The sequence below is a fragment of the Anarhichas minor genome, unplaced genomic scaffold, assembly GCF_050575085.1.
Source record: "Anarhichas minor isolate MPS153535 unplaced genomic scaffold, ASM5057508v1 ptg000045l, whole genome shotgun sequence".
Taxonomy (NCBI): domain Eukaryota; kingdom Metazoa; phylum Chordata; class Actinopteri; order Perciformes; family Anarhichadidae; genus Anarhichas; species Anarhichas minor.
The window spans coordinates 5,968,082-5,984,053 of NW_027466491.1; the positions used below are offsets into that span (position 1 = coordinate 5,968,082).

Consider the following 15,972-nt stretch of genomic DNA (forward strand, 5'->3'; position numbering starts at 1 on the left):
CTGCAACTGATTACGACACAACACTTCTTGTAAACGATAGAAGGGTTCAAATGTGTGCCGCAGTTGATGTTCCACACCATGAGAAATAGGATTTTATGTATGTGTTAGTCATGAGTTTTCTCATCCCGCGTGTGCAGCCCTTTGGCAAGACCAATTAACCTCTAACAAGTCATGTTTAAGTAACGGATTCAGAACAAAGAACAAATGCTTACACTTCAAATTTGAACGCGGCAAGAGAAGGATACAATACTGTGACCATCACCGCAGTTTAACAAAATACAACGCACCAATGCGGCTCTGGAGGTTGTGTTAACACTTGCCCTCAGTGCATGTAGCGTTCAAATACTAAACCCTCTCATAGAGTACTCCTTGACTGTCCTTGAGGTCTTGAGGTCTCGCCTGATGTTCAGTGTGGAAGCCAGCAACAAGCCTCATTGAGAGTAACTTGAAGGAGAGAATGAAACCGTTTTGCCGTTGATGCGAGCCCATTTCCTTAACTTCAACAATCCACAGCTTTTATCGTGCGTGTAAAACCAATCATGGGCGTTAACGGTATTTATAGAAACAAAAAATGATTTAAAATGCAGCTGGGACTGATAGAGTCATTTTTCTGTCTGCAGTTAAGAACCCATTTTGTTTCAACCGTTGCTTCAATAAGATAAGATGAGCTTTATTGATTCGACGTGGGGGAATTACACCCTCACCGCAGCGAGTAGACAACAAAAAACATATTCCAGGTAGCATGATAATGCTAACAATACGGAGCAGGAGGTAGAAACCAGCGTTTCAAACATGAAGAGACAAATAAATGCATATTCCAACCCAGTAAGAATGGGATATGGTAGAGTAGAGAGCGCCATATACGGAAGACCAAAAGGTAGAAAAAAAAATAATGATGCAGATGACAGCAGATAATGGCATTCCAGGAGGGCAAGATACCAGATGTTGTAAATAGCATACAGTAAGTGGGAAGTACATCTGTTCCAGATCAATAAAGAAGATAAATGCAAAAAAACAACAACAACATATATGTATGTAAAAGCCGTATCCAGACCATTAACCACGTGGGCTGTTTTCTACGCCAGGATATCTATTTATTTATTTATCGCGGTCGTGGGTGAAGGCTACACAACTGTTGTTGCGTGTAAATGAACACACGTCGGCCCGTGAAATGATCTCTGTGCTGTTGTCTTCTAAATGATTCTCATATAATATCTTTCATTCTCCGGGGGTCCTAAAGCGCTCTGTGTTTTTCCCATTTTTATTATTCCCATTTAATTACTCTTAAGTGCTGCCCCCCCCCCCCCCCCCCCCCCCCCCCCCCCCATATGGATATCTTTAAGCTCGATAAGTGATTTCATTTCACATCAGGAATGGTTTTTTTCCAAGTCGCTGAGAAGCTTGAGGGATTGCGCTCTTTAATCCTCAGTTTATTTTAAGGTTTTAAGGGTCTTTATCTGTTTCTGTGTGCGTTGATCTCTCATTGTCTCACTTTCCTCCTCGCACACATTGTCTCTTGCCCGGTAATGCTTTCTCTCTTTTCTCTCCCCTGTTTTCCTTCTGTGTGTTGCTCTCTCTCTCTCTCTCTCTCTCTGGAGGCGATGTGTAATTACTGTCGGAGGGGGGCCATCATAGATCTGTGTGACCTTGGACACTAGAAGACGGAGGCCTCTCCAGGCACAGGGGGGAATAAGTGACTCTGTGCCGTACATGGCTGTTGCTCTGCCGCTATGCTAGGGGAGTCGACGTAATTAAAAAAAAAAAAAAAACTCGCTAAATATAGCCCTGAAGTTAATGGCTGTGTAGCCGTAATGGCTGCATCCTGAGCATTGGATGCTCTGCGACTTTTAAATTATTCTTTTTTTTAATCAAAGACATAAAGTACAGGAGTATTCGTTTCCCAAAAAACTCATAAGCTGTGCTCCAATTCCACCGAGAGTACGACTGTAGGGAGGTTTCGATTAGAGCTAGAGGGATGAATCGGATGCTTAGTGCAGATGCGTAATCCTGTGCACGATGTGTGGTCCATGTGTGTAACTTGTGCTTGCCTATCCCCTGCTCTGTATGTTGCATACACACCTGATTTCTGTGTGTAAGTAAGATACAACACTCAGGCCTGCGTGGCCTTCCTGGCCCACAGACTCCATCACTGGGCGACATTCTTACAGAGGTTTCTTTGCCAAGTTAGCAGCCTCATTCGGAGTCTTAGCCACTCCAATTGTCACGTCCATGGGGCTGGATTGCAGGCCCGCCCGGGCCCTGACCGAAACACACACACACACACACACACACACACACACACACACACACGCTCACATTTCTACCCACCTCAAGCCTCAGCTGCGGCGCACAGTTGGCGGTACATCCTGTCTGGTGCTCGGTTCCTGGCACCCATACAGACTCATCATAATGAGTAGAGTCGTCCCCCCCCCCCCCCAACCAGGTGCCACTCCGTCCACATTATTCACACTTCTACCTTTTACACACAGCAGCTGTTCATCACCTAATGATGCTGGACCCGGCTACTGATTGAGCAAGGCAGGCAGGGAGCTGTTCTCTCTGGCTACACTTCAAACCAGGCCTATTTCTGTCTTTTGAAGTTTAATTCCATCACTTTTGAAAATGTTAAGTTTCAATCTTATTCATTTTCTTTACTGCCAATTGTCGTTTTTCATACTGGCTTATTTACTCGTCTCCTCTTTGTGTCGGTTCCCCCCCGTTTTAGTGTATGTTTTCCCGCACGACGTCTCCGGCCGACATGTCCTCCCTACAGCAGTCTCGCAGCATCAGCATCTTTCTTTTCAAGTCCAACTTCTATATTGAGCGGAGGCAAGTTGCCACAGTAACACTGGTAGTCCCAGTGTCTATTTCAATAAGAGGACATGCGAGTTACTGTAGCATTTCATATTGATCAGGATGAGTGGCCCGCTAATTGGATGTCATGTCAAGGCAGCCAAGTGATGATTACTTTTTATAAAAAACAAGGGTGCACGTTTATAATTGCTATATTTTTGCTATATTTTTATTTCATTCTGGGTGAAATATCTTCCCGTGGCAAGTCAGTCAGGGGTTGAGATAATTAACTCCTACACCACGGCGTTATGAAATTACTTCTTTTTTCAGACGCATTTGAGGAAGTATTTTTCTTCTTCTTAATCATGCGAGTTCTTTGTCGAACAGTCTAATTAAAGAATGAAGTAAAGGAACGGATTGTGATATGAAGAAAAAGGCATGAATTTCAGAAAACGGACAAAAGAATTGCAACAACGTGCTTAATCTGTGTTAATGATTATGTTAAACGACTCCATCAAATTAAGGGAGAATGGCTGTAATTGTAATACCGTTCTCTCAATGTATTGCGGTCATGTTAACGCTAAAGCTGCTTCTCTGCAACACCATCATAGTTTTCATTTTAAAAAGTAAAATGTGTTGCCGTTTAATCCATTAGAGCGCACTCAAATGTGCTTCTTTCTGTGAAGAATTTACCCAGAATTGTGGCCCATGCGTCTTTGTCCATCTGTCTTGTACACCTTGTGTTTTATTCAGTTGAAGGGTGTACGAGGCCTTGTAGCCGTGGCATTTATATATACGTACAGTGAACAAAATAATAGAGCAGGGGAATTCAAGTTGCAGTAGATGCAGCAGCCACTGCTGTTTTTCCACTTTCTATCCGAAGCCATATTTAGAGGTCACCCCCCCCCCTAAGGCATTCATTATTTAATCAGATACACAACTTATCTTCTAAAAGGTCAGCTCACCTGTCTGTTTAAGACGGGGTTGCTTTGATTTCCGGCGTCTTCCTCCTTGTTCTTCGCCCTCGTAGCGAGCATGATTTGCATTAATGTCAACTTCTGGGTCTATTACCTGAAGCTAAATGGCTGAATGGCACTTTTCGCAGTGGTGATCCACTTTACAGGTCCAAATGGGGTTCTCTTCAAAATTGGCTGAGGCTCAAAACTCCCCGGTCCTCTTCCTCCAAACGATGCACGGGGCCATCTTCTGAATATATTTGGACTCCTCGCAATCAAAGCAGGGCATTAGCTGCAGTCAATGAGGCTCGACAGGTGGCAGAGAGCGGAGCAGCGGAGACTGGTGCAAAAAAGAGAGCCACAGATGCCGTCTCTGTTTAGATTTTCGGTGATGGTTTTTCCAATTACAGAAGCGGTAATTTGCTGTAAAAGGCTCCACACTGCCGGGAAGGGTAGGATGGAACGGGGTAATTGGTGGTGGTGGTGGAGGAGGTGGGGGGTGTGTATCGCATGAGATGTAATCCATATCACTCTCCAGTGGGAGTGGAGCAGCATTAGTCAAGCAGGGGGGATCATTTGTTTTTTACCGCGTCCTCCCTCAACGCTCTGCAGATGCTGACACCACTTTAAACATCACTCAGGAAGCGGTGTAAATGGCCTTTTCTCTTGTCTTAGCTCCATTCTTGTCACACTTTGTCTTCAGAAAGTGAACAAATATCCTCGGGTGTTTTTTTGTTGTTGTTGTTTGTCAGTCAGTGCGACTTTTTACCTTCTTTTTTTTTTGAAGTGTCGCCCGCGTGTCCAGAAATGCAGCCATTCCGCTCCATCAGAGGATAAAGCCCGTTCCAAACCTGCTACGTGTTTAACACTCCGAACTAGCAGGTGAACCAAAGCGCAAAGCTTGTGTTCAGCAGCTGTGGTGGTAGATGAAGCACCGTCCACATGTCCACAAAAGGCTTTGACCGGCCGGCCGGTGCACCGAGCAGAAACTCTGCAGTATTTCTAAGATAATCGGGAAAGTTGATGCAATAAATATTTGTGTGTCGGCTTCAGTTCAACTGTCTCATTACTCGAGATGTTGCCTGCCTTCCTTTTTAAAAACAACTTAAGTCAATTATAGCCATGTTTATGTTTCTGGATCCTCTCCAGTCGATTGTTCCCCCGGCAGGAGTCCTTTTCAGAGATGCACTCCACTTTGACTCCTAATTCCTTCATTGTTATAAACCAGGAAGTGAGAATGCTTCCATGAGCAAACCATCGCTCTCTTGGCCTCTGCCTCTGTCATATGATTATTTACCCTTCTGCGGTTTAATGGCTTTGGTAAACAGCTTAATATAATTCAGCACGGCCTTGGGATGCGTAGCGAAAGGGCACATGATTCACTGTTTTCATTGGCTTTTTGTGCCCCCCCCCCCCCCCCCCCCCCCTTGTCTCTGCTCACACACTGTGTGCCACAATATAATCAAATCCGATCATAACCGACCAGTAAAACTGTCTCTCTCCTTCTCCCATTGTTTTCTTGTTTTTAAGCCTAATCGCTCTCTCACTCCGTACTGGGCATTCACGATGTAATTATATATGATTTACAAACAGCTGCAGCCATAATGGTGTATAAAGAAATTGCAGAACGAGGGAGGAAAAAACAAACGGAGGATTAAAGAGATGAACACCGAGAGAATCTGGCTAGCATCAGACGCAGTCGGTGGGTTTTGGCTGTTTTTTTGGATCATCGCTTTGGCTCTCCCTTCAACACAAAGTGAGCACTCACGCACGACATGGTTTACCCCTCCTGCACGCCGATATTTAGCCGTCTTTATGCCAGCAGTAAATAGGAGTCTGCCTCTGTAATACAGAGCTGGCCTCGCTGCACTACCTTTCCTAATGCGACTGCTCACATTCATTCAGAATTTCACTGGGACGCCGCACGCTTTGGAGTTTGTTCAATTGACCCCTGAGGGTCTAGATTTTCTCTCCGTGCCCACCTGCAGCACGTAAAGCTCATTTCAGTCTTCTTCCAGGCAGGGTGTTGTCTTTTATTATGGCCATCTGTATGTGATTCCACATGCCTGCTTTGTCTCTATTTCTTTTGTGTTGCGATATGCATATTTACAGAAATAATTGTCTTGACTGTGCGTCTGCAGACGTGCACTGACGTGGACTCAAAACTTGCACACATGGACGATGTGTTCCTGATAAATTCATAATCCCAAAGCCGGTACACCTTTTTGTCCAAGAAACCTGCAAATTGGATCTGAAAATCCCAACAGAGAATGATGATAATGCACGAGGCACAGACTGCATACTAAATCAAACGCACTTTGCAAACGTGGACGTGCACATTATAAAATGCTCAGTAGCACACGGGGAGGAAGGTGTATGAATTAACAGCAGTAAGGATACTACTCTGAGGATACTGCCTAAGACGAGGAAGGACTAAAGATGCGAGTGTGCTGCTAGAAAGGTATCCGAATAAGGAGGTCTTACATTTCATCATATTAGTGATTCTTCAAAGTCCCAAACATCCATATCCCACCTTGTCTGCAGATCGTAAATCAGCTCGTTAAACTTAGTGATCCGTAACACTTTACCATCTGCGCCCTTTGACTGCACACAGCCCAGATAGAGTCCAGTGTGTATTTCCAGAACCACGAAGTCAACCTATAGAAAAGTCCAACTCATTCAATCAGTCTGCAGTGACACATGGTGGAATTTAGACACAAAGCAAAAGCTGCACCAATGGATGCATGTAGAGAACAGTATACATGTCTCAGTGGTGCATGAAGCCTAAAAGAGTTCGACTTGCAAGGATAAAAAATACAAAAACTGGATCTTCCAGCGATCGTCCACATCCAATAGGGCCGATAGAGCAAGTTCCTACTGGGAAGCTGATTCACCTCACAAACACCGACGGACGTCTCATTCATTGTTTCCTTCAGCGAGTCTCCGTCTGGCACGAGCTGTAACGGCACTTTTCCACGGTGCAAGTAGAAGCGAGGAGCGTGATCGGGAGCGGCAGCGTGACTGAATTGAAAGTTGAATTCAAAGCTCGCAGCACGGTGGCGTAGTAAAGCATTTCAGCAGACCGTCTGATTTGACTTGTGACGAGCTGAGACTCGTATCGGATCATCAGGGCGCTAAGCATGACGCGGCAGGTTATGAGTTCATTCCCCATTTTATGCATCAAATATTAGAACTAAAGCTCCATACTGTAGCTCAACTTTGCTTCACCACTCGCATGAATAAAGCATTTTTAATTAGGTCGGGCCAAGAGGCTCCATCCATTAATGCTTCATGTATGTGAATGTATTTTTATATATATATATAATAAATATATAGCAGGTAGAAACCCTCTTAACGCTCATGTGTCATTTATTCAGTTCTCTCCGGGCCCAAAGTGGAACATGGCCCAGGAATGGAAATAAATATATAAGTCTGTGTGTAAATACACACACAGAAGCGCACACTAGCACAGTCTGAGCAGGAAGTGAAGGCACACACTAACTTTTTTTAATTAGATTAATAAATCAAGGACGTGGCTGGCTGTGACGGCTGGAGCCCAATGCCATTCCAGTGAAGTCTGCATCAAGCCGGAGCGTAATGATGTAACTACACCGTCTGTGTGTGTGTGTGTGTGTGTGTGTGTGTGTGTGTATATGTGTATGAGGCGAGGGGTTCGGGAAGCAATTCATCTGACATGTTTTCCAAAAATTGCTTACTCTACAAAATGCTGAGGATGATGTGTGTGTGTGTTTATGCTCCTGTTCCCCTCACTGCATTCATCAGCAGTTGGTGTAGCAGTGGGTGGCCAATGAGGTGTTTGGACACCCCACCCCCTGCCCTGACCCCCTCCACATTCCCACCGAGCTCCCAGCTTTCCCTTCACACTCCAGATCCCTCCTCGCTCCTCGTCCTGGTGTTCGACACGCTAATGAAGGTTGCCCGTCTGCAGTTGGTTGGCAGCTGCTCGGCTGTCTCGGCTCAGATTAACGGCGTCGTTATTTATATTCTCTTGTTTTCCAATAGGCGAATTAATATTAGGTGTTAACGACAAGTCACCGCAGCCGTAAAGAATGGCGTGTATTCGGAGGTGTAGTGGTGCGCTGCCCTGCCTCCAAGCTGTTTGTTTGCTAGTACAGTAAAATGCATAGTAAGCAGAATTTAACAATTTTACACACACACACACTGACTGCATTTACGCGCACAGGAAACCAGGTTAGTGGAATAAATCCTGTTAAGACGGGAAATCTGAGAATGTGTTTACCTGAGCCGACGTAACCTGGTTACTGTAGAACCCGAGTTTACGTACAGATGGTCAGTAATCACATTTCTCCCCCGTCTTGTTCTTATAAAAAGGCTGGCATATTCAAAGTGTATTAGTGATACATGAAGCTGCAGCTTGAAGCATTGGCACTGATGGCACAGTGAGGGGACAGACTGTGTGTGAGAGCACAGTGTGTCCCCACTATCTGCTCATACTCCATTTTACAAATATTCTACTGCTCAGCTGTGGAAACAGACTCGTTTAGACTCCTACATCTTGGGTTCTTTGGGTCATTTTTATGTGTAGCTGATATTTTACAAAGAAAACGGAACGAGAGCCAAGTAGGGTATTCATTTCTTACTCTACTGTCGTAATACTTTCTTTAGATTCATTCACATTCGGATATGAATATATATATATTGTTTGCATTCGAAAGTACATTTCTGGTGTGAATCTCCCTCACGTTCCTCAGAGAAAGTGTTTTTACTTTAGGTTTATGAAATGTGTTTACTGCAGACAGCTGTCACTACACACGGTGATGGTCGGTTAGTGAGCCGGTGGACTGTGTGCCTGATTTTTATTTTTGCCTCCCATTGTATGAATGTGTGTGGTTAAAAATGCTCCATTACTTATGATGACCGTGGCTTCCCACAAAACCGCCTCCAGGTGGCAGATCAGTGAAAATGGCCTCTAAAAGTACCCCATCAAATTTCACGGGGGGCCTTTTTCCTAAACTAGCGGCTGTAATTGCCCCCCCCCCCCCCCCCCACACACACACACACACACAAACTTTTTGGTGAACACTAATAGACATGCGTGCATAAACGTGTGCCATACACAAACAAAATCTACTGTAAATATTACACGAAAACACCAGGAAGTGATTCAGTTGGAGATGCACATGCTGAGTGGCGCCACAATGAGCTCCCCAATTGCAACTGATGGGTTTAAATCGGGCTGCCACTTACCACAGTCACGGAGCACCGACTCGCTTTCTGATTTCCCCAATTCCCTCCATACTGACGGCCGCGTTCTCGCCCTGCATCCACCACAACAGGTCTGCTGTGTGTCATATAATGGCTTGATTAGGCCATAAAGGCTGGCTCACTTTACTCTAAGCTGCGTGTCTCCAACGGGGTCAAACCAGCATTAGCTGCGTGGTGCTAATGGGCTAACAGCTATTTGTTTTTTGCCGTAGCATATTTTTGGTGTCGGTCTCCTCAGAGCAGTGGTGTTAACTTGGGTTCATTAGAGCTGAGGTTTTTAACCCTTAAATAAGTCTCGTCTACAGAGGTTTTTTTTTGTTTGAATGAGAGGCTGCATGCTCCACCAAGATGGATTTGTACTATTCATTTGTTCATATGAATCAAGGTTTGAGGTGCCTTAGAGCAGTATGCTTTTTTTGCTGTAGGTGTTGGATAATAAACCATGCTCCAGCATGCAATACAATAATCAATCTCCCTGTTTTCACAACAAAAGGCACAAACAGCCCTCATAAGAATCCTCAGCGTCTGTGCATAGGAGCACACTCTCGTACTTATCAAAGTTACATCAGACTTCTTAAACGTTATACAGATTTTTATATACTGCAATTTGTTAAGGAGCTCGGCAGGGTTAGCACGCCAGCGTGTTCCCTTTCTGCCGATGCCTTTTTGAAGCGCTTTCTTTCAATCACACCCAGTCAAGCCAACATCAATCAAAGCAACGTGCCTGCACCGCTGTGGCTGAGAGAATTAAATATAATTTGAGTCCCATCGCATCTTAAAATATTCAACTTCTTCCTCTGTTGGGAGTGTGAACTCGTATTCTAAATGTGGTTAGACGATGAGACGGAACGGGAAACACATCAATGTCAAAGTAAAGCGGAAACAGCCACGTAGTGATGAAATGAAATGCAACCCTAAAGAAATTACCCAAAAAAAACAACAACTCTTAATTGCTTTGGAACTGTTCACTGGAGTTTGTCTCCAGCTCGCTCACGTCTGTGTCTTTGTCAGGGGCCCAGTTGGAGAATCTGATGGAGACCATGAGGGCAGAGATTGCCGCCCAGCCGCCGGTGGAAGGATCCTACGCCCCGCGCCGAGGGGACATCTGCTTAGCCACGTTCGCTGATGGCGAATGGTAAGCGAACGTCTCGGTACTTGGGATGATATTCATAAAGCCTTACACTGATCTCAGCCCGTCAGCAAGATGCTCTAAACTCAACCCTGAATCCTAGGAGACGTTAATTACTCTGCAGATGAATAAATCTGTAACAGTTGAGACATTTTACCATTTGATGAGCTACATTTCCGTGAGACGTATACATTATATTTGTGTTTCTTTTCTTCTCAAGAATACCTGACATTTCATTTTTTACCTTGTCTCGCTTTAAGCCTGTGGTGCGTTAACTGCAGACACCCACAGGGTGTAATTAGCCGTCTGCCTCTTCTTTGGTCTTTCAGAATCGGCAGTTGCTTGACAGTGACACACACACACACACACACACACACACACACACACACACACACACACACACACACACACACCTCTCCTCACCGGATGTTGGAACTTTACAGATGGTCATGGGGACAGATAAAAGTCACAGCGATGGAGGGAGGGAGGGAGGGAGAGAGAGTGTCTGTGTCAAGATGGCAACGGCGGAAAAAAAAGATCACAGAACTGATTAAAAACAACAAATGTTCCCTCGACACAGGTGCTCTCCTTCCTCCATCCTTCTCTCCATCTTCCTCTCCGGGGTTTTACGGGGAACAACTAAAGTTATTCCTTTGTCCCGCCAACAATGCAGGTCAATGAGCATTTTAAAGCAGGCCATCTGTCCTAATCCTTCACTTTCTTCAGCCTTGTTTGTATAGAAAAGTCTGTCTCCTTGATTACACAACAACGTCTGAGATTTCTCTTCTTTTTTTTTTTACCAGTAATATATTATTTAGCAAGCTAATTATGTTCATGTTCGCATTGTTCTTTGTCTGTATCTTTGTATTCTGTGATGCGTGTGGAATGTCGGCGTGTTTCATTGGGGGGCTAATTAAAAAAACTCGTTGCCTTTCAAGTCCTCTTAGAACACCACAGAGTGAGAGTAAATAGAGAGGAGAAACCTCTGTTCATCAGTCACTCACACTTTGTCTCTCGCTCACTGCTCTTCTTTATGTCTTCCTGTTAATCACTTATTTGGTTTTAACTTTGTTCTCTTGTCTCTTTCTTTGCCCATGTGGCCGTAATTGTTTGTCTTTGTCTCGCTTCCCTTGGTTCTCAGTCAGTTTGTCTTTTGGCTCGTCTCTCGTCGGAGTTGAGAGTCTGACAAGTGATGGTCAGATGAGCAGATGCTTCTCGAACTGAGTCTGAGGACAACGTGCTCTTCTGTGATTAGCACTAATGCACCGAAGCTATTTGCTACAAGGCAGAAAATAGGTCTGAATTTCTAGTCCTTTATTGCGAAGAGGCCTCTGTGCAATTTTCACAGCCCTGCCGTGTCCTGATAGATCCCTTCTGTCCCCTCTCACTCCCCCGGCCTACTCATCCTCTCCCGTTCCTCTCCCCCGATCGCAACAGACAGATCCTCCAACACCTTCTCCCCAGGGAAATAAGCACGAAATCATTTACTCATCTCCTTTTCCTCTTGTGCCCTCTGTCTCCATCTCTGTTTCCCTCTGCTCTATTCTCCCTCTGTCTCTTTCTCTCTCTCTTTCTCTCTCCCTCCATCTCTCTCATTTGCTGCTGCAGGTACAGAGCCAGAGTGGAGAAAGTTGAGTCGCCAGCAAAGGTTCATGTCTTCTACATTGACTACGGCAATGTGAGTAACTGCGACCGTGCATTTGACTATCTGATAAAAGTGTTGGATGTGTAGCGTGCTTATCATTTAAACATAGTCCTATTGTTTGGGGCTCAAAATGAAAAATAATGAATGTTTTGTTAAAGCCAAACCCACAGCCAGAGGGAATCTAGTATCTGAGGAGGGATTTCTTGCATCTATTCAGACACCAGTTGTTTGCTTATCTCCACATTCAAAGCAACCTAACAGCTATTATGTGTCCTTCCAGCTGGAGTTTTCAGGACAAATATGACACAGGCTTATTTGTTTTCCCTTTTATTGTTTACGACTGAAGCAAAGAGTGCAACTGAGTGTGTAGTTTTATTCCTTTTCATAACAATAACAAAAGCAGAACTCGCCCACTCTTTTTTTTTTTTGTTTTTTTTTTCTTCCTCTGTGATGACGGAGGCACCATATGCTTGCGAGTACGTTATTGTGTGTTTCTACCCACTTGCGTACACATGCTTGCATCACCAAGTGGCTAATGCAGCCAACCCCCGGCCTGCGGGACATTTCCCATGATGCAGTGGAGCGGCACAGTGTGCGACTGACCCCAGAGTGGGGGGGGGGGCAGCTCGAGGTTTGGCTGGCAGACGCGATGCGTCCTGGCATTCTGCTGAAAGTGTGATTCTCCGAGGCCGACCTGGCGCACCGAGAAAAAAAAAAAACACAGAGCTGATATCTACCTCATTCTGTAGTTTTGCGTCATTGAAGGTCGAGTCACTCTGGCCTTGGTTTCATGCCTCCGTGTCATGAGCTATTAGTTGTTGATATTGCCACCTGTCTCAGGTATAGGTCAGTCCCTGAATTAGTACGCGATCATCAACAAAGACAGCCGAGCACTTTTGTCTTTCATTTTTAAGGCCCACATTTACAGTGCTGTCAAAATCTAAGATGGCACTGATACACTTTAACATCATAATCCATGATGAACGTTCAAGGCATTCTGTCTAGACTGTACAGTCCAATGAACACATTAACCTAAGATACATCATTAAATTAACTTCCCATTTCTAACGGCTGTGTTTGTCTGACTTCCCACCAGCATGTTCTTCTTTAGGAAGCCGGTGGTGATTAGTGATTGGCCATTGCTCACATTGGCCCATACCTGTCATCATGTGTCGACCTTAATTGCTTATTTATGCTTCACATCAATGAGTTGAAGTACTTACTTTTGGTATATAGCAATGTGCAGACTAGAGTTCTGACCTTGCGATCGGCACTAACGATCAAAATTGCTCAAAATGAACTCTTTAGAAAATGTTACTTTATTCAGTGTTGCCCTTATTTTTTTAAGGTTTTACAGATTGTGGTGTTTTCTAATCTGACATGTCTGACTACCGACTTGACGTCTATCGGCGTCTTTACACTCAGCTTGTAGCTGAGCTAGAGAGCAGATGGAGCTTAGTGAGCGGGGCCTCCGTGCTGCTGTAGAAACAGCTGTGAAATGATTGGTAAGGTGACACGAATGCAGCCCTTAAGCAACAAAATGGCATCTGTCCTTCATTCTCGGTTATAAACTATCATTGTTAAAGTGACTTGCAGATTTCATAATTGATTCAGAACCAAGGAAAAATAAGAAAGACGTGACGGGCTACAGGGTTAAATCTCCGTTGGATTCCTTTTACTGTCGTTGGTTGTAGCAGGAGATGGAAGCCATGTTTGCTTCGTCATCATTACAAAGAATTACTCCAATTGTTTTACATTCTCAAAACCTCCAACTCACAAACCAAATCATTTCCCAGGAGTAAATGCTTTTACAGCTCCAGTATTTGGTATTGATGTGTAGGATTGCATAGATTAACACTGTCTGGGGAAAAAACAGCTTCTACATTGACTCTGATTTCTGTCCTCCATTCGTCCTCCCTCAGAGAGAAGTCGTGTCGTCCATTCGTCTGGCTGCCATGCCCCCTGCCTTCGGCACCAGGACCCTGCCAGCACAGGCCACCGAGCATGCCTTCGCCTTCATCCAGGTCCCACAGGACGTAAGTGCGCGGACGAGCAGAGATATGTGTCGCAGCCGAAAGCTTCCAAAATTAACTTTTGAGATATCGACTTCATCGGTCTCATTTATTGCCAGCTTTTGAAAGTTGACTTTTCTGGCAATACATAAAATCTGTTTGAGTTTCACTTATCGCACGAGGTGATAAGTTTGTAACTGACAGACGGGGGGGTCGAGTTTTCATTCAAAGCAAGTGTTTGCGAAGGATTCTGCTCATACATAATGCATGTGGTACAAACAGACAGAGCGATCAAATACACTAGGCCATTGATTTACATGGGTGCAAAAAACTATACAATAATTGACATAGTGGCAGACAGACACCCAGAAACCCACACATCCTGCAGATAGATAAACCATCCAGGTACTCGGTGGGTATTTGTTTCTGCATATAAATCTCCATCTGATAGCCGAACAGCAGCTACTGTTTTTTTCTTCAGTCCTAATCTTCTTGTTTACATCCGAGTTTGTTTACTCAACCTCAGCTGACCACTTGTGAGTGTGAGGGACTGTGTTTTGTGTGTGTCACAGGGGGGGTCAACTCATTCATAGCCTCCTGAGCCGGCAGCATCCCGAATAGTTTGTGCAGATATACAATGTTTTCTTTTGGTATGTGCCTGATTGGCACAGTGCTAAGCCCTGTTTTTAATTAGGTGTGTGTGTGTGTGTGTGTGTGTGTGTGTGTGTGTGTGTGTGTGTGTGTGTGTGTGTGTGTGTGTGTGTGTGTGTGTGTGTGTGTGTGTGTGTGTGTGTGTGTGTGTGTGTGTGTGTGTGTGTGTGTGTGTGTGTTACTTTAAAGGGTGTTTGTCCCACAGCCTAGATAACTACATTTGACATGGACACGTTTGCTTGCTGCTTTCCAGTTTATGACGGAGATCTAGCTGAAGTTGGTGCAGTCGAATGCAGTCCTGCTATAAATCCTACTTTCATAAAGGTTATCATGTGCAGTTTTTGTTGAAACTGTCTTCGAGCTGTGTTAATTCAACTTAATGGTTAGTTTAGAGGCTGTTGTCTGAAATATGGGCCAGTTTTATTAACTTTTTTTTTTTTTTACTGAGCTGCGTTCGGTTAAGAACCAGAAAGGACATACATCTAAAACATGGACCCATTGGCCTCTTGTTGGACAGGCGTGTCAAAGCTTTACTGTCACAGTGGAAGTCGTGTGTGTGCGTCTGTGTGAGAGCTGGTAGTGCCTGCATGCATGCTGACACCTGTCTCATGAGTCAGTGTATTCTGAAGGATGAAGTGGCCCATCTGTTGTTCCAGCCCAGGGGACAAAGGCATCACCTACACTTTCTAGCCTCCAGACACACAAACACACACACACACACATTCGCACAAAGCTTTACCACATGTTGGAAGCTTGACTTCCACCTTCCACCTCTCCTTCTCACTTTTTGTCTGTCACTCTACATCCGTCGAACCTTTTTCCTGTTCTTCCTATTTTCTCTTGGGTTTCCTTTCATGTGTTTGCCGTCTGCTTTATCTGAAGCTTTTTGCTGACACTGACACAACTGCCCCACTTGTGCTCCGACGTCGCTGCGTGCACATAGGAGAGGTTGTTGCCTTTTGTCTCGCAACCATCTACCCGATGCCCTGCACAAAAGGTGTCTGTCTTCGCGAGTTATGGAGCTTCATAGTCTGTCTTAAAATCGTTCTTTTCTTAACGCCAAAACCCCGCCAGTGAGACGAGATCACGCTGCTGCTTTCCACTGCATTTTTCACAAAATGTTCCATTTAGTGACAATATCTTCCAAAAACGTCTGAATGGTGAATGCACTGTCACGGTTTTGCTGAAGGAAAAACGGCACCGTACCTGAATTGTGTGCTTGTAACTTGATTACGTACGAGGACACAATGCACGCGTTATCTCCATGACGTTTGACTGCAGAAGATACCTCTGTCTGAGCAACAGCTACTACACACATTGTTTCACTATTCAATCCAATTTCATTACAGATGTTGTGAACTCCCAGCTGACTGCACTCGGGACACGTCTTTATTATGCCCCGACAGCTAATTAGAGAAAGTAGTGTATGCCTGGAGTGCACTTATGTAAAAACAAAAGATGTAAAGCAAAATAAATTCTAATAAATGCCACACACAATAAGTCCAACCGCACAATAGCCACTCCTTAATGGCAGTGGTC

The 15,972-nt window shown here is 44.6% G+C and overlaps 1 protein-coding gene across 2 annotated transcripts in view; it reads left to right on the top strand.

The window, feature by feature from the left end:
- snd1 (staphylococcal nuclease and tudor domain containing 1) overlaps positions 1-15,972 on the top strand; it is a 142,281-nt gene that overhangs the window by 110,487 nt on the left and 15,822 nt on the right. For both annotated transcript variants that reach the window (XM_076111853.1, XM_076111852.1), the window contains exons 19-21: positions 10,008-10,131; positions 11,734-11,803; positions 13,693-13,806. In XM_076111853.1, coding sequence (XP_075967968.1) covers positions 10,008-10,131; positions 11,734-11,803; positions 13,693-13,806 — 308 coding nt within the window. The remainder of the gene's footprint in view (positions 1-10,007; positions 10,132-11,733; positions 11,804-13,692; positions 13,807-15,972) is intronic.